At 38.3% G+C, this 25645-nt stretch overlaps 1 protein-coding gene and 1 non-coding gene across 3 annotated transcripts in view; both read left to right on the top strand.

Moving 5' to 3' along the window:
* The window catches only part of Smurf2 (SMAD specific E3 ubiquitin protein ligase 2), a 112166-nt gene that overhangs the window by 55217 nt on the left and 31304 nt on the right, over positions 1–25645 (top strand). For both annotated transcript variants that reach the window (XM_031352217.1, XM_031352219.1), the window contains 6 exons: positions 2404–2469; positions 8197–8281; positions 12621–12704; positions 15986–16188; positions 18987–19071; positions 24502–24660. In XM_031352217.1, coding sequence (XP_031208077.1) covers positions 2404–2469; positions 8197–8281; positions 12621–12704; positions 15986–16188; positions 18987–19071; positions 24502–24660 — 682 coding nt within the window. The remainder of the gene's footprint in view (positions 1–2403; positions 2470–8196; positions 8282–12620; positions 12705–15985; positions 16189–18986; positions 19072–24501; positions 24661–25645) is intronic.
* Positions 21992–22098, top strand: LOC116079322. The gene has a single exon (XR_004113895.1). It is a non-coding gene; the product is annotated as a U6 spliceosomal RNA (small nuclear RNA).

The raw sequence follows: 25645 nt of genomic DNA, 5'->3' as shown, positions 1-25645 counted from the left end.
CACTCATGGGTAGCTCCGAACTTGGAGTTTCCAGACAGCCTTAAACTATGTGAAACACTTAAAAATCAACAAAGCAAAACTAAACCACAAAGTTAGTCAATAGGCAAAAGAGATTTGTAGGGAAGGGAGGAGGAGTGGGTAGTAGAGTTGGGAAGGAAACAGGAGAGGAGAGTGGCCAGAGTATATCACATACGTGTATGGAATTGTGGAAGAGCAAATTTTACTAATAAGAGAAGGGGTAGGGGAGAAGTGATTGCTATCCAGGAGGTTAGAAAGAAAGGTACCAGTATATATGCCTTTTAAATGTTTTAGTACCTAGTTTGGTGGATTTTTAAAATAGAAGTAAATTTTTGTTTGGGTGATTGGAATCATTAAAAAAAGACATTTGAGAATAAAATAGTTATCCTGACTACTTGATTGTAGTCTCTTTCTCACCATCCTGCATATTAGAAAGTAGAGGTGTTAGAAATGGTTTCTATAGTGGATTGGTGAATTGACTTACCGCGTCTTTCTCATGTAACCCTGGGACAATATAAAATGAGGACATGACTGCTTTAAGGTATGATTGAAGTAAAAGTTTAGTTTTGTTTTGAGACAGGGTTTCTTTGTATGACAGTCCTGGCTGTCCTAGAACTTCCTTTGTAGACCAGGCTGGCCTTGAACTCAGAGATCCACCTGAATCTGACTCAGTACTGGGATCAAGGCATGTGCCACTAACACCCAATTGGGAAGGTTTTTATTGTAGGTATGAAGGAAAGTACAGTCAGGGGCATCTGGAAGAGTCCAGAGTAGAGAGAGACAGTAGTAGACTAAGCATGTCCAGGAGATTAAAATGGGCCATGAGAAGAGAAAAAGGTGTGGTAGGCAAGAATGGAGTGACATTAAGACAGGAAGACAGAGAAGAAAGAGAGCCTGTGACTGAATGGTAGTGGAATATATAGGAAAGAGAAGCTGGGGGAAGGGAAGCCCACACGCTGGAGAAATTTAGGGTTGGAGGATGGGGGGCAAAGAGTTGGTAAGAATCAGGGTGCCAGCATAGATTCTTTGACAAGAGTTTGCTATGCTTAGAGAGCCTGAAGGCCAGCACGTGCTTTGGTATACTAATAGGCACCACAGTTAGCCATTTGTACTATTACTTTTGGACCTGACAGGGGTAACTTGCCATTGAGATGCAGTTAGAAATACCTTTTCAGCAGATGTTTTGTTTGTATGTTTCTGTAGACATTTTTTAATATAAAAAAAATCAGTTTTGCCATGACTGCTTAAGCTAATAAAGAAACCCACATGAATTTTATCTAAGGAAATTAGTAAACAAAACCACTATAAGTTTAGCTTTGCTATATTAAGAGGCGTACAATGAGATGTATAAATATTGGCCTGTTACAGAAAGGGAGATGACTGAGTTATAGGTTCTGAATCAGAGGAACTTAAGTGCCTAAGCCACTGAGAAAGTCTTAGCTCCCAGGTTGGCAGGGTAATGAGCAATAGGAGAGAGAGCTGGGTCAACAAGATTCTACATGTGGATAGAAACTGTTGCACTGCCCAATTCAACAGGAAAATGTAATTTATAAACCCAGCCAACATGCTGTGGGGACATTGTGCCTTATAACTTTGGGGGCACACCAGTGTTGTACTGATTTTACAGATGAGGCATCTGAAAGGACTGTTATCAAAATGATTGTTACCTCAAGTCTACAGCTTACAAGTTTGGTCTCTTCAGCTTCTTCTCCTCTTCCTCCTCCTCTCTTCCGCTTCTCTTTTTCTCTCTCCTCACCTCCTCCTCTTTATTTTCCTCCACTTTTTCTTCTTCTCTTTTTTAAAGAGGGTTTCTCTCTTTAGCTGTGGTTGTCCTAGAACTTATTCTGTAGACCAGGCTGGCATGTACCACCATCACCTGGCACTCCTTGGCTTGATACTTATTTTGTGTTCTTTTGAATGGTTTTATATATATATAAAACATCTGACATTACTCAACACTTATGTATCACATACTATACTGAGAGTTGTATGTAATAATCTGATTTAATTCTTAAAAAAAATAATTAGATAGATTCTGTTACATATCAGAAAGCCAGGACTCAGGCATAAATTAGGACCAACAACTATTGAGAGGTAAGGTAAGCCAAGGCTCAGACTGAAGTGATCTGAAAGCTGTGGAGAGAACCATCCATCACCAGTGTAGTTTCCCAGTATTTCATGTTTTTGAAATCTGAATTTGTTAAAACTTGCTGAGTTGTTTAAATTTGCTATATATGTAGTTACAGAATTTTAAACATTCATTTTATAATTAGAATGATTATTAAAGATAGGTCTAGTTTTCAGTGGTCTATAAAAATTTAGTGTCATTCATAGATTATAGATGTTAGAATTTCTGATATTAGCTTTTTATTTTTATTTGAATAGATCAGAGGTTGGATTTATGCAAACTGGGGCCAAATGACAATGATACAGTTCGAGGACAAATTGTAGGTAAGTGTGGAATTTAAAATTCTGAATTTTAGCTCCTTTTAAACTGCCATAGGTCTTTTTTTTTTTTTTTTTTTTTTTTAAAGAGAGTCTCATATAGCCTAGGCTATTCTTCAACTTGGTGTCTAGCCAGAGTTGACCTTAAATTTTTGATTCTCCTCCTGCCTTTGTCTCCTGAGTGCAAGTTTTGTGATGTGCTGTGTGAATCAAATCCAGTGCTTTCTATATGGTAGGCTAGTGTTCTACCAACTGAGCCCCATCCTTAGTCATCTAAATAACCTCTGAATACCTTGGAATTGGCATGAATCATATAAGATGCTACAGTGGGTTCAGGATACAACCTGACTTAATTTAAATAAATAAATACACACACAAACACATATTTGAGATGGCTCAGGGGATAAGAGCATGTGCTGTGCAAGCATGAGGACCAGAGTTCAGATCCCAGTATCCATGTAACCAAAAAAAGCCAACATGGTACGTACATACCTATAACTCTAGTGTTGAGAGGACCAGAGACAGGAGGGTCTCTGGAGTTTGTTGGCTGCCAGCCTTGCATAAAAACCTGAGCTCCATGTTCAGGAAGAGACCCTACTTTGAAGGAATAGTGTGAAGAGAGGGGAAGACACATTTCCTGTGTGTGCACCCTAACCCCAACTCTAGAATCAAGGATATACATAGCCCACATTCAAATACAGATATAACACATAAAATGTAATGCACAAAGGGAAATAGCAGCACTTGCTATTGTAAAGAATTACTGAGACTTTAGGAGGGAATTCTCTTACAGGTATTCGAATCCAGTAGAGTACTGAAGTAGATTTTGTGGATGTTATTAATTTTGTGAAAACAATTTTGAATCTAATTTTTTAGTAAGAGAATATTCTGTTAAAAGTCATTGCTTGGGTTGGAGAGATGGCTCAGTGGTTGAGAGCACTAACTGCTCTTCCAGAAGTCTTGGTTCAATTTCCAGCAACCACATGGTGACTCACAACCATCTGTAATGGGATCCAATGCCCTCTTCTGGTGTTTCTGAAGCCAGCTGCAGTGTACTCATATAAATTTAAAAGAAAAGTCTTTGCTTAGTAATTTGGTTAATGTTTACTGCCTTGAGGTAGAAATCTAACAGAAAAAAATGAGCACTGAAAGAGTAACCTTACCTGACAGAGTAACATTACCTAAGAGAGTAACCTTACCTGACAAAGTAATATTACCTGGCAGAATAACATTGACAATAACATTATCTGATAGAGTAACATTAACTAGGAAAAAAAGGAAGAATTATACTCACAAGACACTTAGTGGAAGCTGGGCGGTGGTGGCGGTGGTAGCACATGCCTTTAATCCCAGTACTTGGGAGGCAGAGGCAGGTGGATTTCTGAGTTCAAGGCCAGTCTGGTCTACAGAGTGAGTTCCAGGACAGCCAGGGCTACACAGAGAAACCCTGTCTCAGAAAAACAAAAACAACAAAAAACAGACACTTAGTGGAAATGGTGTAATAGATCATCTTCAACTGACCTCAAGGGAATGGCTCAATCTTAGACTGATCAAGATGCATGGTATGGTAGGACTCTAAGGCAGACAGCTTTGGGGCTTCATTTTTATTTAAAAATTTATTTATTTTATGGATGTGAATACACCATAGCTGTCTTCAGACACATCAGAAGAGGGCATTGGATCCCATTACAGATGGTTGTGAGCCACCATGTGGTTGCTGGGAATTGAACTCAGGAACTTTGGAAGAGCGGTCAGTGCTCTTAAGCACTGACACGTCTCTCCAGCTCAGCTTTGGGGCTTCTTAAATTAGATGAATAAATTGCTATTTCCCCACTTGAGGTAGAGCAGGATTTAGACTAAAATAATTTTTACTCTATCAGAAAAGTTTTAGTTCCCAAAAGTACAGCAAGAATTTGAATCCATAGGTGGAAAGCTGCCATAGTAGCCACATAACAGAATCCTGAGACACTTATTCTCGGGAGTATCTATACAACAAGATTACTGAGAAAGGGTAAAATACCTCAAATAGAAATCCTTTCACAGAAACCTTTTGCATGTAATTTGCCTGCTGGTTTGGTATTCTGTATAATGCTTGCCAGGTAGTGATTTTAGGTAACAAAAAATAGTTTCACTAGCTATAAATTTCTATTTATAAAAATCATAAACTAGACACAGAGCCACATGGTTATAATTCCAGCACTTGGGAGGCTGAGGCAGATGGATCATAGATTTGAAACCAGCTTGGACTAGGAGACTCTTTCAAACACTTGCCTCCACATAGTAGACTTGACCTTGTCATATTACTTTATGGCAGTATATTTAATGTAAAGATTTTGTGTGAAAATAGATTTCATAGTATAACTATTATTTATGTATGTATGTATGTATTTATTTATTTATTTATTTTTTCGAGACAGGGTTTCTCTGTGTAGCCCTGGCTGTCCTGGAACTCACTCTGTAGACCAGGCTGGCTTTGAACTCAGAAATCCACCTCCCTCTTTCTCCCAAGTGCTGGGATTAAAGGCATGTGCCACCACCGCCTGGCTGTATAACTATTATTAAGAGTAATATAAAGTGTATTTAAAAATTTTGTTATGTCATTCTAAAACACAATAAGTCCAGTTCAGGGTCTTATGGACTTAGACACACACATACATACATATATACATAGACATGGATATGCTTTTATATATATGATGTCTGTATGGCTTATTTGAAACATGATTTTATTCTATAACCCAGGTTGGTCTTACACTCACTGTTATTCACCTGTCTCAGCCTTCTCTGAGTGCTAGGATTATAAGCATGAGCTCCTACATCTAGCTAATGATATCCTTTGGGAAAAATGGAGAAATCCACTGTAGAAAACTCGCTGTTTTATTTGATGGCACATAGCTGTTACTGCATCTTTCATGAGGAAGAGGGAGGGGAGCCTTAAGTTGAAGGATAGTCTGATTGTGGAGCAAGTTTCTCTTCTGGGGCTGGAGAGACAGTTCAGCAATTAAAAGCACTTGCTGCTCTTTCAGATGAGACCCAAGTTTGGTTCCCACTATCCATATCAGGCAGCTCTTACAACCACCTGTAACACCAGTTACAGAGAATTGGATGCCTTCTTCTGGCCTCTGTAGGTACCTGTATGCTCATGGTGTACATCATACACTGTGGTTCAAGCATAGGCATTTAAAATAATTAAAAAACATTATAAACTTATAAACAAAAACAAATACCTAACTAATCCAAGCACAGTGGTATATCTATGTGACCCAGGCACTTGAGATGTAGAGGTGAGAAGATCAAGGTGTTTAGGTTCCTCTTCAGCTACATAGTCAATTTGAGGCCAGCCTAAGTAAGCTACATGAAACCTTGTCTTTTAAAAACATTGAGGCAGGCAGTTGTCTTAATCCCACTACTCAGAAGGCAGAGGCATCTTTGAGTTCAAGGCCAGCCTGGTCTACAGAGAAATTTCTTTTTTTTTTTTCTTTCGAAACAGGGTTTCTCTGTGTATCCCTGACTGGTCCTGGAACTCACCTTATAGACCAGGCTGGCCTCGAACTCGGAGATCCCGCCTGCCTCTGCCTCCCAAGTGCTGGGATTAAAGGCGTGGCATGCACCACCATCGCCAGAGAAATTTCTAGGGCAGCCAAAGTGACTCAGAGAGATTCTCTCTTAGAAAAAGCAAAATAAATAAATAAGCAAGACTCGCATTCTGGAAATTTCATCTTGTGTTTCTTCTATTTGAAAACTAAATAACTTAGTGATTCATTTTTTTTATATAAAACATTTACATTTACTGAGGTATAGTGTATTACAGTTCTCTCCTTTAAATTAAGCTTAATATAAAGGAGATTTATCATGAAAAATTTTAATTTTTTTCTGAAATTTTAGCCAGGTGTGGTGGTGCATGCATATAATTCCAACATTAAAGAGTTTAAAGAAATAGGATTTTTTTGTTTGTTTGTTTTTCGAGACAGGGTTTCTCTGAGTAGCCCTGGCTGTCCTGGAGCTCACTCTGTAGACCAGATTGGCCTTGAACTCAGAAATCTACCTGCTTCTGCCTCCCAAATGCTGGGATTAAAGGCATGCCCCACCACTGCCCAGCTAAAATAGGATTATTTTATGTATATGAGTACACCATTGCTCTCTTCAGACATACCAGAAGAGGGCATTGGATCTCTTTACACATGGTTGTGAGCCACCATGTGGTTGGTGGGAATTGAACTCGGGACCTCTGGAAGAGCAGTCAGTGCTCTTAACCACTGAGCCTTCTCTCCAGCTTTTTTTTTTTTTTTTTTAGATATTTTTTTTATTTACATATCTTTTTTTTTTTTTAAAGCCTAAAAATTAGCACCCCCTTTCCAAATTTAAAGAGCAGAATTTTGAGATCTTTCATTGAAAAAAGTCTTTGGGCCAGGCGGTGGTGGTGCACGCCTTTAATCCCAGCGCTTGGGAGGCAGAGGCAGGCGGATTTCTGAGTTCAAGGCCAGCCTGGTCTGCAGAGTCAGTTCCAGGACAGCCAGGGTTATACAGAGAAACCCTGTCTCGGAAAAAAAAAAAAAAAGAAAAAAGAAAGAAAAGAAAAAAAAGTCTTTGGATATCATTATGTTGTAACTTACAAATTCTTTAAAAAGTTAGGATATAGTCAAATTTGGCCATATCTCTTCTATCTTTGGGGGAGATACCAAAAATAGAATTAAGGAATAGTAGAACAAGGAAGAACTTTAGAGCTATCATGTAACCTAACCTTCTTATTATTTAGTCTGGGATCATGAACCCTGGCACTGAATTAGATGTCCTGGTGTTACATCAGCACCTGTGTGCCCTGTTTCCAAGATGCTCAGTAGTAATCTTATACTACATTTCATACTGACATGCTGTTACTACTCATTTGACCCAAGATTTGTCCCGTTGCTGGGATCCAGTGTATTTCTTATAGCTGTTCACATTTTCAAGAGTGCAACCTAAGTTCGTTTAAAGTTTGACTTTGTTTTTAGACTTTTTTAATGTCTTGTCTTTTTTTTTTTTTTTTTTTTTTTTTTTTTTTTTAATTATTATAAATGAGTATGCCGTAGCTGTTTTCAGACCCCAGAAGAGGGCATCAGATTTCATTATGGGTGGTTGTGAGTCAACATGTGGTTGCTGGGATTTGAACTCATGAACTTCAGAAGAGCAGACGGTGCTCTTACCCACTGAGCCATCTCACCAGCTCCAATGTCTTGTCTCTTTAAGTGCAGTGGGTGACTTTACATTGCTCTATTCTGCTGTTGAAAAGGGGATGAGATTCTTCCCTAAAATCACAACAAAATTGAGAAGACATTGATTTTTTTGACATTACATCTAAAAAGAAAAATCTATGAGAAAAGAAGTTACAGAATTTAGTAGAAACCATGGAATTAATTCTAAACTCTATTACTTTGATTTTTGCAGTGCCTCATTTATGCTAGGCAAGAATACTGTCACTGAAGTACATCTTCAGCTCAACATTCTAAAGAAGTAAAATAATCTACATTTTATGTTACTTGGTTTTCTGAGACAGGGCTTCTCAATATGTACAGGCTGGGCTTAAATTTGCTGTGCACCCAGGCTAGCATCTAACTTGAACAGTCCTTGTGCCTCATCCTTCTGAGTGCTGGGATTTCAGACAAGTACCACCACACTTGCCTCAACATGGATATTTATCTTGACAGAACTGGAAAGCACTGTCAAAATCTTAATAATGACTTTTTTTTAAAATAGTAAGTCTTCAATCCAGAGACCGAATAGGCACGGGAGGACAAGTTGTGGACTGCAGTCGTTTGTTTGACAATGATTTACCAGATGGGTAAGTGGACATCTCCAAGTCCTTAGAGACATGCATGCAGCAGTGCTGCCCTCACACTAGTGACCTAGGAGCTGCTGTTGATGATGCACTAGGAGTTTCTATAAGCATAGAGACAGAACATAGATTTGATTTCTGCTTGGAAATTATAAGACCTTGCCACAGGTGGTGGTAAGTCTCACTTCAAAAGAACTTTGAAAAGGAAGAAAAGGAAATTCTTGTCAAATATTTTTACTGTAAATTTATTTATTTTTATGAATTTTAGTTTCTGTTTTCTTTATTGATTCTATTTTTTTCATTTTTATTGGTTATTTTATTTATTGACATTTCAGATGTTATCCCCCTTCCCAGTTTCCCCTCCACAAACCCCCTATCTCCTGCCTCTTCCCCCCGCCTCTGTGAGGATGCTCCCCTATCTGCCCACCGACTCCTGCTTCAGTGCCCTAGCATTCCCCTACCCAGGGTAAATTTATTTTTTTAAAGAAAAAGAATTTTCCTTAATTATCTAGAACAGAGTGTACAAGTACTGAATTTGAATATATTGCTTTATTTTTAGAGTTAAGGAAAGGAGAATTGAGTAATAGTAATTGTAACATTGTGACATTTAGTGAAGTATATTTGTGTCAAGCAGTTCATGGTATGATGTTATTTAATTCTTGTGGCAGCAAAGACAGTGTATAGTGACCACCTGGGTCCTCATTCTTCTGCTAATTGATGTTGTAATCTTAATTTATTTAACTTTTGTGAACTTTAACAAATGATTAATGAAGTATGCCATGATTGGTGCAGGGTTAGATGAATTCATTCACATAAAGCATATGAATATTTGCACATTGGAAGTGCTTACTCAATAAGCTAGGGATAGTGGCACACACCTTTAGTCCCGCCTGGTCTACTTAGTGAGTTCCAGGACAGCCAGAGTTACATAGTTAGACCTTGTCTCAAAAAAACCAAACCAAAACAAGTACTTAGTAAAGTAATTAGCTACTTTTAAAAAATGTTGTTACTGGCCAGGTGGTGGTGGCTCACGCCTTTAATCCCAGTACTTGGGAGGCAGAGGCAGGCAGACTTCTGAATTCGAGGCCAGCCTGGCCTTCAGAGTGAGTTCCACGACAACCAGAGCTATACAGAGAAACCCTGTCTCGAAAAACCAAAAAAAAAAAAAAAAAAAAAAAAAAAAAAAAAAAAAAAAAAAAAAAGAAGGAAAAAGAAAAAATGTTGTTATTACTATTGTTATTCTCATTTTACAACAACAAAAATGAAAACCAATATAAATCATTTGCCTGAGATTATATAATAAGTGGGGAGCTGAATCTTAATGCCTAAGTCTTAATTCCCAAGCTTATAAATTTGATTTTTCTCCACTTTTTATACAAAGTCTGATACTTTACTGATTTTTTTATTTCAAAGTATTTTTACTTAACTTCAATGAAATATAACTTACAATAAGTTGTACCCACTTACAGTAGATGTAGTTAAATTGATTGACTTTTAGCTCAACTTATCGTTTATAATTTTATCACACTTATTTGTGCGAATTTATGTGAATATGTGTGAGCTATGGTGTGTATGTGGGGGTGAGAAGACAACCTTTGTAGGTTGGTTCTCTCTTCTTACCATATGTAACCCTGGAATCAAATAAAAGTTATTACTGGACAGCAAGTAACCTTTATCCACTCAGCCATCTTGCTAGCCTGTCTTATTTTGACATAAAATATTATATGCAAGTTCTAGTGTTTGCATATTTTGTTTAAACTTTAAAAACCCTAAAATTGTGCTAGGCATAGTGATCTACTCTTACCAATTTGAGCGATTGATTGGGAAGTTGAGGCAGGAGGATCATGAATTTAAGGTCAGCTTGGAGTACATTGTGAGTTCCTAGGTAGCATGAGTTGTATTGTGAGACCTTGTCTCACAAAAACATCTAGTTTTAGGTGCTGGGGAGATGCCAGCCCAGTAAAGAGCTTGTCTCGTTTGCTGAGGGCTGTAGCTCAGTTCTTAGTTCCCACTGTGCCTGGGCTCAAGTTCAAAGACATCCAACAGTACTTAAACACACATGAACATATACAGGTATACATGAACACAGGTACATAAAAATAAATCTCAAAGACATTGAGCGCTGCAGAGATAGGCCAGTGGTTAAGAACATGTGCTGATCTTGGAGAGAATGTGAATTCACTTCTCAACACCCAAATCAGGCAGCCATCTGTAACTTCAGTTCCAGGTGATCTGAGTCCCTCTTCTTGGGCACTATATATATAAGTAAAAATAAACTGTAAACTTATTTAAAAATTAGTCTAGAGGCTGGTGAGATGGCTTAGGAGTTAAAGTACTTGCAACCAAGGGATAGAACAGTTTTCTACAAAATGCCTCAGACCTATATACCTGTACTGTGGCATGTACACTCCCACACATATTCAGGTAAATATGCACATATAATAAGTAAATGAATACACTTTTTATTGGTAAAAATAACTATAGATTGTTTTAGCTTTTTTTTTTCCCCCTGAGACAGGGTTTCTCTGTATAGCCCTGGCTGTCCTGGAACTCACTCTGTAGACCAGGCTGGCCTTGATCTCACTAATCCACCTGCCTCTGCCTCCCAAGTGCTGGGATTAAAGGCGTGCGCCACCACTGCCAGGCCCTGTTTTAGCTTTTTAAAATGTTTAAATTATGTCTAGATGTGTATGTCAGTGCATGTGTTTATGTGCCTATTGGACTTTGAGTTACACAGATAGTTGTGAGCTACTCTATGTGGATGCTGGGAACTGAACTTGGGCCTTCTAGAAGAGCAGCAAGTGTTCTTAACCACTGAGCCACTTCTCTAGCCCTTTGTTTTAGCGTCTTGATAAATTTGTTAATTCTTTTTTTTTGAAAATGAGGAAGTCTGTTGTGTTTTTTACAAGAAAGTTCAAGATGAAATAATCAATATTGAGACAATATACCAATGTGAGACATAACTAATCTTTTCTTGCTGATTATTATTGTATTATAACTGTAACCACAGGAGGAGTATAACCACATTTCTACAAAAGAGTTAGGGCCAAATGGTGTTTTTATTTTTAAAAATTAGTTTAGAGGACTAAAGAGATGGCTCAGCAGTTAAGAGCACTGGGTGCTCTTCCAGAGAACCCAGCTTCAATTCCTACCCCCAACATGTTGACTTCCAACCATCTGTATCTCCAGTTCCAGGTGATGAGATACTCTCTTCTCGCCTCTGAAGGCACCAGGCATGAACATGATGCACAAACAGACAGACAAAACATCCATGTCTGTAGATTAAGGAGATAAGATTTTTTTAAAGATTTATTTATTTATTATATATAAGTATACTGTTGCTCTCCTCAGACACACCAGAAGAGGGCAGGACCTCTGGAAGAGCAGTCAGTGCTCTTAACTGCTAAGCCATCTCTCCAGCCCAGGAGATAAGGGTTTTTTTGTTTGTTTGTTTGGTTGGTTTTTTGTTGTTGTTGTTGTTTTTTGTTTTTGTTTTTTTGAGACAGGGTTTCTCTGTGTATCCTGGCTGTCCTGGAACTCACTCTGTAGACCAGGCCAGCTTCGAACTCAGAAATCCACCTGTCTCTGCCTCCCAAGTGCTGGGATTAAAGGTGTGTGCCACCACCGCCTGGCCCAAGAATTTTTTTCTTAAATATTTTTTAGACTTATTTATTTTTATGTATATGAGTACACTGTTGCTCTCCTGAGACATACCAGAAGAGGGCAGCAGATCCCATTACAGATGGTTGTGAGCCACCATGTGGTTGCTAGGAATTGAACTCAGGACCTCTGGAAGAGCAATCAGTCAGGGCTCTTAACCTCTGAGCCATCTCTCCAGCCCAGGAGATAAAATTTTAAAAATTGAGTTTCAATAAACTTAACTACTTTCAAGAGCTTTTAGATACTTTCCTAAAGTTTAATTTTTTTAAATTACAAGGGATTAGAAATTTTTTAGACTGGATTATAATCCTTGATCATTTGCTTAATTGCTTTAAAATTTAATAAAGTTTATGATTAATGTGTCAGTTCAGGCATATACCACAAAATTTTTAGAAAATTATTATCAATTTAAGTGTTACTAAAATTTTTCAAAGTTCTCAGTTTGGCTGATAAGAAAAATATGACCGCAACAAAAATAGCTCGAAGATCTATAAACACCGTTGTACAGTTCTAATTCAATTTGAAAACATAGTAGGCTCTTTATGAATTGATTTCCTAGATTGTCTTCTATGGTTTGTGATAGAAAAAGTCTTTCTAACTTAGTGGTTCCAGGAAGAACATTCCAAGACTCAATCACTTCCGGGGACACCCATTAATGCTCTGTTTCTCAATGCTTTGATTGCAGTTGGGAAGAAAGGCGGACTGCCTCTGGCAGAATCCAGTATCTAAACCACATCACAAGAACTACACAGTGGGAACGCCCAACACGGTAAAGTCATACAAATATTTTCTATGGTCTGTGCTAGCCTTTCCTGGATTCTTCTCTGTTATTTGATTTCCCCATTGCTTTATACTTGTATAAACCATTAGGTCTTACAGTCACTATTATTATTTTTAAAATATTCATATTTAAATTCTATTTTATAATGTAATTACAATAATTATATTTGAAGTAGAATGACTTGTTTTAGTTTTTGAGACAATGTCTCTTTACATAAATAGTCCTGGTTGTCCTGGAAATCCTATGTGTAGAGCAGTCTGGCCTCAAACACATAGAGATCCATCTGTTTCTGCCTCCCCAGTGGTGGTATTAAAGGAATGTGCTACCATGCCTGGCTACTATTACTTTTTAAAAGAAGTAATGATTAACAAAGACTTTTCACAGGTCAGTCCTTTGTATGTCTATGATTTTCAGTTGTGTTCAGTAACCAAATAAGTGACTAGGTTACATAGTTATTGTTTCTTGGTGTCATTAATTTGTATGAGTATTAATGGCTGTTATGACCTATTTATTCAAGATCTCCATAGGGGGATGCTATTAGAACATGGCTAACTAAGGTATATGACCAAGAAAACCCTTATGGAAGGTGAGAATCTGAGAGTAGTGAGGAGATGGTGGCCTTGCAGAGGAAGAGTCTGAAGTAGATCTTCGCAGGTGGTAGGTAGAGCCCCATCTTTGTAGAGATATCAGGATACAAAGCAGTTCCTGGGAACTGAAAAGGAGTGCTTTTAAAGCAGCTGAAAATGAATACTCTGTACTCCTGTACACGTAAGAATAAAGTTGAAATGCCATCTCTGCTAGTGTTTTTTTTTTTTTTTTGTTCCCCTGGTGATTCCTGCATAGGCCTGGCACTCAGAATAAATTATTAAATGGTTTTCATTAGCTGTATCTGCTCTTGTTTATTGAGGATTATTTTAACTTACTGAAGTCATGCTAGCTTGCTTGCTTGCTTGCTTTTCTCCTCCCTCCCTCTCTCCCTCCCTTCCTTCCTCTGTTTTCCTGTTCTCTGGCTCATGCTAGTCTAGAGCTTGAACTATATATAGTCCAGCCTACCCTTGAACTCAAGACCCCCTGCTTCATCCTCCCAAGTGCACGCTGCCACACACAGCTTAGAAAGTGTTTTAGCAAATCATGAGTGTCTGATTAAAGCCTTGCCATCTTAAAATTTTTAAACAATTATTTATAATTTCCCATTTCCCTTTCTTCCTCCAAACCCTCCCATGTGCTACCCTTCTTTCAAATTTATCACCTTAAAAAATGTTGCTATATATATAAGTATATATTCCTAAATAGAAAAATACAACCCACTCAGTCCCTATACTGTTACTTGAATGTATGTTTTTAGGACTGACTATTGGGTAATTGATAACCAACTGATGTGCTCTTCCCTAGAGAAGACTATTTCTCCTGCTGTCAGCATTTGTTAGTCGAGTTCTTCGTTTAGGCTGAGGTGTCATGAACTATCTTGTCATTTTTTTTTAAATGCTCAGTTCAAAGTTACATTCATTTCTAATATAAGCTGTCTAGGGTATCAGTTAAGCTGAAGAACCTATTTTTATTCTGGTACCGTAAATGAATTTATACTTGTATCAGTGAATCCTGCTTTCTTCTAACTCATCTTTAATTTCCACGTGTATGTAAACCATTTTTTCCCCTTAATAGATGTTAGTTTGAAAATGAACTGTTGGGGCTGGAGAGATGTTTTGATAGCACTAGCTGCTCTTGGAGAGGACTCAGATCTGATTCCCAGCCACCTACATGGTGGCTCATGATTGTCTGTATCGCCAGTCTCAGAAAATCTGATGTCTTCTGGCAATGGCATATAAGCACTTATATGATACACACATGCTGACAAAATACCCACACACAGATGGCTATTTTTAAAAAGAGCTTTTAATTTAGGTGTGTTGGCTTACATGTCTAATCCCACTGTCCAGGAGGTTGAGCAGGAGAATTGCTATGATGTGAGACCCTGCCTTAAGAAAAAGAAAATGAATTTTTGGGCTGGAAATTACAGCTCAGTGGTAGAGAAATTTCCTAGCCTGAGTGATGCCCTAGGTTTCCTACCTAGTGCTAACAAAGCAGGAACAAAATGAACTCAGTGAAAATGAACTCCATTACCTGTTGTTTTCGAATGTTACTTTATAGAATAGAAATTTCTTGATAAGACAGATTAGCTTCCTTATTTGATAACATTTATTAAGGTACTTTTATTCCTTACATGTGAATAACAGTGACATGGCTATTTATAATAGAGAGTTAGCCACATAAATTTCCTTCCTTCTAGGAATATTATAGAGGACAATGAACAAATACAGGTGTAAATAACTAAATAAATACCAGAGAGAACTAATCACTGCATTGAGGAACTAAGGCAGTGTCCAGTGCTTCTTGACTTAATGATTAGGATTCTGTCCAATGAAGTGAAAAGTGAAGAAGTTATGTTCAGTGTGCATGTTTTATGACATGTAGCTTAACAATGCAGTATGCTAGAGAGTAGCCATTACTTACTTCCTGATGAGGTAGTTGACTGGGAGTTATAGCTTGGGACTGTTACCTAATTGTTTGAAGATCTCTATACCATGTATATCACCCACTAGCCCTGGAAAACGTAAAAATTTAAAGTGCACTTTTGACTAACTGCTGATGGCTTTTGGCTATTCAAACATCAAGAAATGACAAGTTGAGAGCTGTATGTGGTGGCTCATGCCTGCAGTCCTGGCTCTCAGGAGGCTGAGGCAAATGGGTTGCTATGAGTCACAACCAGCCTGAACTACATACAGAGTGAGGTGTTTTTCCCAAAAACAAAACCAACAAAATTTCTAAGTTGTACCATTATAAGTTGGGAACTGTTTGCTATCATTGTAGGGTGAGTTCTGTACATTAGAAGATCTTCCAGGAGTCAATGTTTAAGCATAAACTGTGTTTTGAGTGACAAAGAGCCATACCTAGAAAGAGGTACTGTTTCCAAGGACTAAAGGTCATATGACTTGGGCAAGTTAAAGGTGTAGAGGAACACCTACTTGTCAAAAACCCTGTGGGAGGAAAAATGGTGGAAATCAGGTCTAAGTCCTTGTGCTTAGGGACCCAGTAGCACAGATACAAGTATGTATGGATATTTTAAAAACTTAATTGAAATTGTGTTTCCTTTATTCATCTCATTTTCTTGCTTGATTTACTATATTTTCACTATAATGTGTATGTTGTCTAGAGACCTCTGGTTTTGCTGTCTAAATTGGTGACTTTTTTCCCTTGTCACTTTTCAATAGACCGGCGTCAGAATATTCTAGTCCTGGCAGACCTCTTAGCTGCTTTGTGGATGAGAATACTCCAATTACTGGAACAAATGGTGCAACGTGTGGACAGTCTTCAGACCCCAGACTAGCAGAGAGAAGAGTCAGGTCCCAGCGACATAGAAATTACATGAGCAGGACACACTTACACACTCCTCCAGACCTACCAGAAGGCTATGGTATGGTAACAGCAAAGGGAATATTCATCTTGCTTTAAGAACCTCAGAGAGTTAACTATTTGGGTTTGCTTTTTTGAGACAGTGTTTCTCTGTGTCGCCTTGGCTATCCTGGAGCTCTCTCTGTGGACCAGGCTGGCCTTGATCTCAGAGATCCACCTGCCTCTGCCTCCTGAGTGCTGGGATTAAAGGTGTGAACTTCCACCACCACTCAGCTAGAGAACTAAATTTTTAAAAAATTGTCTTTGTTGTCTGTTTTGAGATAGGATCTCCTACAGCCCAGGCTCACAGTGTAGGCAGCCCATGAGCTCCTGATACTCCTTTCTCTGCCCACTCACCACACACTGGGATTATACGTGTGTATCACCACACTGTACTTTAAGATAGTAAGGTCAACTGTGGAATGGTCATAGGAGAGACATACTACACTAGACAGTGGAGTGGTACTAACCAGGGATTAGGGATTCCATGTGAAAGTAAATATAATCTCCCAATTTAAAAAGTCTGTAATGATTAGAAGGCTATCTAACCAACAGTTTGTCCACAGGCAGTCACTGTGAGCCTTAGCTTGTATGCTCATTTATAATAAAATGTGGTAGGTACAGATCACATGGTTATTACAGGATGCTTATAGAATGAAATGAGACTACTTTGCCAGCAGGCACTATACAAAGGTAATAGCAGTGCTATTGTACAGACTCATCTTAACTTCAGACTTCTAGTGTGACTTTGAGGACAGATACTGACTTCCTTTTCTGCCTAATACTGTAGGTGTTGTAATAGTGACACCTAATGACCAAAATTGGGAATTACATTTTCTAAGTAACTTTATTTATTTATTTATTTATTTATTTATTTATTTATTTATTTATTTATGTGTATGAGTACACTGTAGCTGTACAGATAGATGGTCATAAGCCATTATGTATGTGGCTGCTGGAAATTGAACTCCGGCCCAGCCCGCTCCGCCCCACTTGCTCAGAAGTAATTCATTGTAGCTGTCTCCAGATGCACCAGAAGAGGGTGTCAGATCTCTTTACAGGTGGTTGTGAGCCACCATGTGGTTGCTGGGATCCGAACTCAGGATCTTCGGAAGAGCAGTCTGTGCTCTTACCCGCTGAGCCATCTCGCCAGCCCGTAATTTTATTTTTACTGTAGAATTTATATGAAAGCTATGTAGAATTTATATGAAAGCTATTTTGCAAAAAAAAAAAAAAATTATAGTTTTATTTTAAAATAAACTATAGCCTCTTATTTTGAAAAAAGTTTCATCTTGCTGCTATATCCCATCATTTGACTTGCCGTGCAATGAGCGATTCCAGCATGGGAACAGACATGGCTTTGCCTTGATACCAATCATATTATTTAACTCCTGAGAACCTAGGTTTATCTTCTGTAAAATGAGAGGAATAACCATAGTAACAACCATGTTGGTTTGTTGCAAGAAATGACATAATCCCCAGTGAAGTATCTATGTTTGACATAAAAAGCAAGTTAGGAAAATGTATCTGTTGTTACATTTACATTTTGGAGATAATTCTCGTGGAGTTTATCAGCCAGGCTATTTAGAGCAAAGGTAAATTATATTTTTACAGTGCGGGTGATTTGAGTTCAGATGTTCTTTTGTAAGAATAAGACAGGAAAAAAGTAGCTACCAAGGCTGAAATTATTATAGCTGTTGTCAGTTTTGGGTTTTTTCTTAGTATTTGGGATTGAAGGCAGGCAAATAGTCAGTGAACCTTTTCTGGCCCTTGAGGCTGTCTGTAGGTGGAAGTTGTTCATTGACGTCATTGCAGATCTATAGATAACAGTGTGCTGTGACGTCAGCAGTAGCTTTATTATCTTATACATTGGCACTCTCACTGTATTTTGTTAGAATGAGTTTCCATGCAAAAGATACCTGAAATGTAACACTTGAAGAAGCTCTTTAGCTGTCTTCACCGTGGCTTCTATACACCTTTCCAGACTTTGAGCTCATACAGTTTTCTCTCCCCTCAGTGCACAAATTTCCATTGTGCTTTTAAAATGAATTTTAAGACTATATGATGACTATATAAGTTATATATATACATATACCTATATATATGTATGTGTGCATGTATGTATATGTGTGTGTATATATATAAATACACACACACACACACATATGGGTCTCTATTTTATACCCTAGATGGTGTGGAGTTTTGACAGGTAGTCCAAGCTAGACTTGGACTTATTGTCTTACTGCCCCTGCCTCCTACATGCTGAGATTGCAGGTTTGTGACACCTTGCATGCAGTCCAGGAAGAATCTTGATATATCTTTGTTAAGAAAAGAGAAAAGAGAAATCACAAATTTGGTTATTAATTGCCATCGTAAGAAAATCATTAGCCTAAAAGTCTTTTAAAATTTTTAAAAAACTCTGTTAAGACGTTTTTTAAAGTGGCTAGCCTCTTCCTCTGAGTTGTCTTCTCGCTTTGGGGTACTGGCTACACCTCACCAGTATTTACAAAATGGTTTTCAGAGACTGAACAAATGATTGGTTTTCAGACAGGTTTCACTAAGTAGCCCTAATTGGCTTAGAACTCACTATGTAAACCAGGCTTGCCTCAAAACTCAGAGATCTGCTTGCCTTTGCCTTCTGAGTATTGGAATCTACCATGGCTGTCTGAATAAATAATTTGTGAAGCCTTCTTTGGGGGTGGGGTTAAGAAAATAAACTGGCAATTGGAGAGTTGGGAGATTTTTATCCTATTAGAGTATTATCCAGTGTAATGGTATTTCACTGAGTGTTAAGTTTTCATTATTTTCTTTATTTTACAGAACAGAGGACAACTCAGCAGGGTCAGGTATATTTCTTACATACTCAGACTGGTGTGAGCACGTGGCATGATCCACGAGTACCTAGGTAAGAACAATCTTAAATATTATTGGTTTTATTTTTTGAAACTAGGTCTTACTATATAGCTCTGACTGCCCTGGACTTGTTATGTAGACCACACTGGCCTCAAACTCATAAAGATCCACCTTCTAAGTGCTGGGCTAAAAGTGTGAGCTACTGTTCTTGGCCCTTAAATACTTTTCACATCAACCATGACTATCCATTTCACCCAGGATTTTCTCATTTAAAAAAAATAGACTTCTAGTGAGAAGGGTCTATAAACAAAAGAAACAAACAAAGATTAACTTGCAAAAAACAGTCTATATAAAAGTCTGGTTCTTCCTGATAATGTTTCAGCTTGACGCTTAGTAGAAGTTAATTGTATCTGTGGCCTCCCTGCTAGTCTCAGACTCCTTTCCCTTCAGCACCCTGGCTAAAAACTGTGGGGCAAAATACATGTCTGTGGGAGTCTGAAAAGTAATTTCAGGAACAAACATGCAAGAATACCCCTAAAAAAAGGAAAGAGAACAGTAGGGGAGGGGAGAGCAGTAGCAGGGGCACATCATCGCACACAGCGCAGTGCTGGCTGTGAAAGGCTGAGACCGAGAAGAGGAGGAGGGTGGTACATAAGTCATTGCCACTTACCACCCTACCTGTTGTTCCTTCTGAGATGGGGTCCTTGGTTTTCCTTGGGTTAGTCATGATCTCCTCTACTAAAGTGAGTCTTCCTCAGCCTTCTGAGTGCTGACACTGTCCTGTGAGCTGTCATAATTTTGAGTACCTTTATGTTGCAAATAATGAGGTTTTCAGACATTAGTTATTTTGAGTTATTTTCTAGTGAGCCATATATATACTAAGTACCAATTAGTCTATCCTGAAGCTATAAAAAGGACTTGAATTTTATTGGAATTGACTCTGTGGTATACAAGCACATTTATGTAATGAGGAGGTTTTATATACGATATATCAGTCATATCCAAAAACAAGGCAAACCGTTTGTGGGGGAAGCAGGGAGATCAGGAGATCTTCCTAAAGCTTATATCCAAACTTCTTTTATGTAGTTGAATCAAAAACAGATGGGACTGACTAGACTGACTAGACTGGGGTCGTTTTTTCTTTTTTTTTTTTCTTTTGGTTTTTCGAGACAGGGTTTCTCTTTATAGCCCCGGCTGTCCTGGAACTCACTCTGTAGACCAGGCTGGCCTTGAACCCAGAAATCCGGCTGCCTCTGCCTCCCAAGTGCTGGGATTAAAGGCGTGCGCCACCACTGTCCAGCTCTGGGGTTGCTTTGATATTGTGTCTTATAAATAAAATAACTATAATGAAAACATTTTACTTTGTTTTGGCATTTAGAATTAGAAGTTTTTGAGGGTGACAACCCAGAAAACGTGCTGTCATTTTTCTACCAAGTTTGCCATTTCTCTGTCTCCACAATGGTAGTGTTCTCTCCTCCTGTCCTCTCTCTTAATAAAATGATTAATTTTTAAAAAGCAGTAGTCGAGGGAGAGTTTTATATTCACTTTTATTATTAAGTTCACTGAAAGAAACCTAAGGACGTAAAGTTTAAGACTCGGGGTTTTGTTAAATTGTGAGCTCTCCCCCAATAAATTGTAAAATGTAAGCAAAAGTCAAGCATGGTAGGGTTCACCTTTAATTTCAGCACTCAGGAAGCAGAACAGCTGATCCAGATATCTGTAAGTTTAAGGCTTGCCTGGTCTACATAGCTACATTGCAAGGTCCAGGCCAGCCAGGGCTTCATAATGAGACTCTATCTCAAAAAGAAAAAAACAAAACAGGAAAAGTAGAGCGTGTTTTATGTTGACGGCCCTATGATGTACATAGGTAATTCTAGCACTCAGGAAACAAGAGGAGGAAGGTCACAAGCTTTAGGCCACCCTAGCATGCATAGTGAGATTCTGTCTCAAATAACAGCACAAGTTTTATGTGGAGTAATGACATTTATATTTGAATAAGACTTTACAATGCCCTGTATTAATTTCCTTTGTCTGTATGCTCCAATTATCTTTAGAAGTTGTATTTTGTCTTTTGTTTTGGAGCATTATTAGCATATGTGTCTCTTATGGGAGGTTATATTCCTTTTTATTTGCTTAAATCAGGTATTAAAAAACCTAAATAAGTCTGCTGAGTCTCTTTAAAGACACCAGTAAAGAAGTATAGTGGGCTTCTTTATAGAGCTTGTCTATGGTGGATTTCTGAGTTCGGGGCCAGCCTGGTCTACAGAGTGAGTTCCTGGACAGCCAGGGCTACACAGAGAAACCCTGTCTTAAAAAACCAAACCATAACCAAAAATAAAGGGGGGGGGGGGCTTGTCTGTGTAGTGTATCCAGATTAGCTCTACTTAAAGTTGCCCACAGAACTCCAGTAGCCATAGCCAGTGTCTTTCAAGTCTGTGTGATAATAGTTTGTATCTCTCTTTTAATTCCTGTAATTCATTCTGTTGCATTCTGACTGAAGTCTTGAAATGCAGACTTGTATTGTTTCTTATGAAGCTGTCTAACTTTACATTTTCTGTTAGTTATTCTCCATTTGAGCATAAAAATCATTTCTGGTGTTTTACTCTTTTAATTGGTACTTTTAATTGTCACTGTAGATTTATACATTCTAATTAAAATCATTTATAAAAGTAAATTCTACGTTACATCAATAGTGGAATTATTTGTCTTTTGTTTTTTGTAATTGTTTCCCACTACTAAAAGTTTGGTCTAAGAAAAGCCACCTGGGGCTGGTGAGATGGCTCAGCAGTTAAGAGCACCGACTGCTCTTCTGAAGGTCATGAGTTCAAATCCCAGCAACCATATGGTGGCTCACAACCACCCATAATGAGATCTGATGCCCTCTTCTGGTATGTATGTAGACAGCTACAGTGTACTTATGTATAATAATAAATAAATCTAAAAAAAAAAAGAAAAAAAAGAAAAGCCACCTGGTGCTTGCTTCGGCAGCACATATACTAAAATTGGAACGATACAGAGAAGATTAGCATGGCCCCTGCTCAAGAATGGCATGCAAATTTGTGAAGCGTTCCATATTTTCCAGCAGATACTAGGAAGTGAAAAAGACTTAGAAGAAGCCGAGGAATATAACCAAGCCCGTATAGTGCTAGATTCCGTGAAGCTAGAAGCCTGACATTTTTCTGTACGGAATTTTTTTTTTTTTTGCATTAAATCCTGGGGTCCATTCTACAGTTCGTTATTTTCAGCCACTGCTGTGTTTAATAGTATAAAAATGTGGTTCTTTTTATGCAGTTGCATATATTTTTCTTTGCATAACTTAATGTGTCAAATAAATGAGTTCATCTAAAAAAAGAAAAAGCAAAGCCACCTGTTCCTTTTAAATAATCTTTCCTTGATAACTCATCTTTGCAATTGTATGCCTCTTTTGTTATTTTTATTATTTTTTATGTTTCTTTTAAATCTGCAATGGTAGAGTTCAAATGCAGAGCTTGTACATGCAAAGCAAGCACTTTATTGTTTAGCTTTTATCTCCTGTTGTTCTTATATCATTTTTATACCACATAGTTTGTTGTTCATTTTGTGTATATGGATTTTTTTTTTTGGCCTGCATGTATATTTGTGTACCACATGCGTGTCTGCTGCCCATGGAGGTCAGAAGACGGCATTGGATCCCCTAGAACTGACGTCACAGATGGTAGTGAGCTACCTGCCATGTAGGTGCTGGGGATCAAACCCAGGCCCCTTAACCACTAAGCCATCTCTCCAGCCCTTGTAAAACATCTTAAGCATCACACCCTATATTTTTTATGGTCTTTTTTAGTTAGAGCTGTAACTCTGTTTATACTAGCTGCCACAATTACCTTAAATTGTGTAAGGTTCTTACTTTAATTTGGTGTGTTCTGTTGTATTGTTTGGTTTGATTTTGAGGTAGGTTCATTATTGTAGCTTTGGCTGACACAGAACACACAGAAATTCACCTGCTTCTGCTGGGTTTAAAGGGGTGTGTGTGTGTGTGTGTGTGTGTGTGTGTGTGTGTGGTTTGTTTTGGTTTTTTGTTTTGTTTTGTTTTTTAGATGACCCAATCTTGGTCTATAGCCCAGGCTGGGCTTGGCTTTGCACTCTTCCTATTCCTTCAGCCTCTGAGGGCTGGGGTTTCTGTTATATGCCACCATGCCTGGTGTGTTACTTGATCCTTACTAGTTGGCATTCTCTGGGCCTAAGATGGGAATTTGGGAAATTCTTCTGGAATTGCTTCACCCTTTTGAGCTCTCAGCTTGAGAAGTTTCAGGACTTCTTTCCCAATCTTGGTGCTGACCTCCATCTTCCCAGTTGCCACTCGAGTCCCACTTGAGCACACCCCACCAGGGAGTCAGTTCTCTGTTGAACAGAACCAAGTCAGTTCTTCATTGTTATTGGGAGTTGAAGGTCCTCAAAGCTTTGCTTTGTCTCTTTTGTAATTGTTTTCAAGTTTTAGTTGCTCTGCAGCAGAGGAGTATCCAGGATCATTTTAAGAAGAAGTCAGAATCACTATTTGAAGAAATCTCTTAAGAGCTGGAAATGCCTCAGTGGACACTGTACCTGCAGCCTCTAGTAACTTGGACACTCTAGGATGGTCTCTCTCTGTAGAAGGTGTTGCTGTAGCAGAATAGAGAATGGAAATCTATAATACTGTTGCTGGTTTATAAACACCAGATGGGAGCAGTATACATAGAACAAGGTTGGGGAGGGCTACGATCTTCTATGCTTCTGGGCACCCCCACCCCAACCCCACCAGCCACCTCAATGTGTTCAGCTGCATTCTGTGTAGTCTCATACTTCCTTTGGTGGTGACACAGTTACACTGGTCCTTGTCTGTCAAAAGTACTTAAGCTTTTCTTTGTTGCAGCAATAAACCTTAAAGCATTCTTCTTCTTAAGTATCCTTACCAGGTTTTTCTTCATAAAATTTATAGACTTAAAAATTTTAAAACAATATATTTTGTTTAAGAAAATGTTATGAGTATTTCTAGGATCGGGATTTTAGTATTGTTTCCAGTTTTGCTTTGTTGGAGAACATGCAACCACTCATTGCATGCATGTTTGTTTACACCAACTTTATGATATAATAAAGAAAGAAATTATTGAATAGAAATTTCTTATATCACTGACGCTTGTAAAATAATACTTCTGTCAGACAAATATTGAAGTGTAGTTTATGTTGGCAAGTAGTGTGATTGCTCTGTATGAATTTAAAATATGTATGACATTAAAGCCTAAGAACTTACTAAAAGCCAGACTATGTGATAAATTCTGAGCCATTTAGGGATTGGGTGTTGAATGTGCAATTTTGGGAAACCATTGGGAATTAAAAATTCCAGCTGAGCATCTCAAGTTTCTGGAACAATACATTTTCTCAGACTTTGTGGGATTGTTCTGTGTCACATACACTGCTTGGCTCAGCAAACCCAGTAATGAGGTATTTCTGTTGTATATTTGTTTTGCAGGGATCTTAGCAACATCAATTGTGAAGAGCTTGGTCCTTTGCCTCCTGGATGGGAGATCCGCAATACTGCAACAGGAAGAGTTTATTTTGTTGACCATAACAACAGAACAACACAATTTACAGATCCCCGGCTTTCTGCTAACTTGCATTTAGTTTTAAAGTAAGTTTTGAAGCAGTACATGTGAAAATATTTAGTTTTAAAGTAAGTTTTGAAGCAGTACATGTGAAAATATTTTTCTAAACAAGAAGATATATATGTGCTTTTTATAATGTGGAAGAATATGCACTCTCTTAAATTTACAATATTGATTTATATTTATGATGAGTTCTCAAGGGATAGTCCAGGCTGGCCTTGAATTACTGGTGTAGCCTGGCAGCTCTTCCTGCCTCTGCTTCTTCAGTGTTGGGATTGTAGACATGAGCCACCATGCCTAGTTATAATTTACTTTTACTGCAGAGTATATGAAAGAAAATGAGATAGTTTACTCTGATATAGTTTATATCTTACTTTCACTGTGCTCAAACAGGAACCAGTACTAAAATGTTAGGAAGAGGTATGCACGAGAAGTGCTCAGGCAAGAAGGTTGTTTACAGAGGCCATAGCTTGACCAGAAGCTGAGACTGAGCAGGCTAATTCTGTGTTGCTGTCCTATTACATACAACTGATAATAGTGTCTTAGTCAGGGTTTCTGATCCTGCACAAACATCATGACCAAGAAGCAAGTTGGGGAGGAAAGGGCTTATTCAGCTTACACTTCTACTCTGCTGTTCATCACCAAAAGAAGTCAAGACTGGAACTCAAGCAGTTCAGGAAGCAGCAGCTGATGCAGAGGCCATGGAGGGATGTTCCTTACTGGCTTGCTTCCCCTGGCTTGCTCTGCTTCCTTTCTTATAGAACCCAAGACTTCCAGCCCAGGGATGGTACCACCCACAATGGGCCCTCCCACCTAATTGAGAAAATGTCTTACAGCTGGATCTCATGGAGGCATTTCCTCAACTGAAGCTCCTTTCTCTGTGATAACTACACCTTGTGTCAAGTTGCACAAAACCAGCCAGTACACTTGACCTCTTGTCAACTTGACACACAAACACGTCATCAATATTAAGCCTCAACCCTTTCTTTCTTTTTTTTTTTTTAAAAGATT

Source organism: Mastomys coucha, unplaced genomic scaffold (assembly GCF_008632895.1).
Source record: "Mastomys coucha isolate ucsf_1 unplaced genomic scaffold, UCSF_Mcou_1 pScaffold5, whole genome shotgun sequence".
In the NCBI taxonomy this organism is placed as follows: domain Eukaryota; kingdom Metazoa; phylum Chordata; class Mammalia; order Rodentia; family Muridae; genus Mastomys; species Mastomys coucha.
The sequence above is the reverse complement of the archived record's forward strand: the minus strand, read 5'-3'. Positions and strand labels throughout refer to the sequence as shown.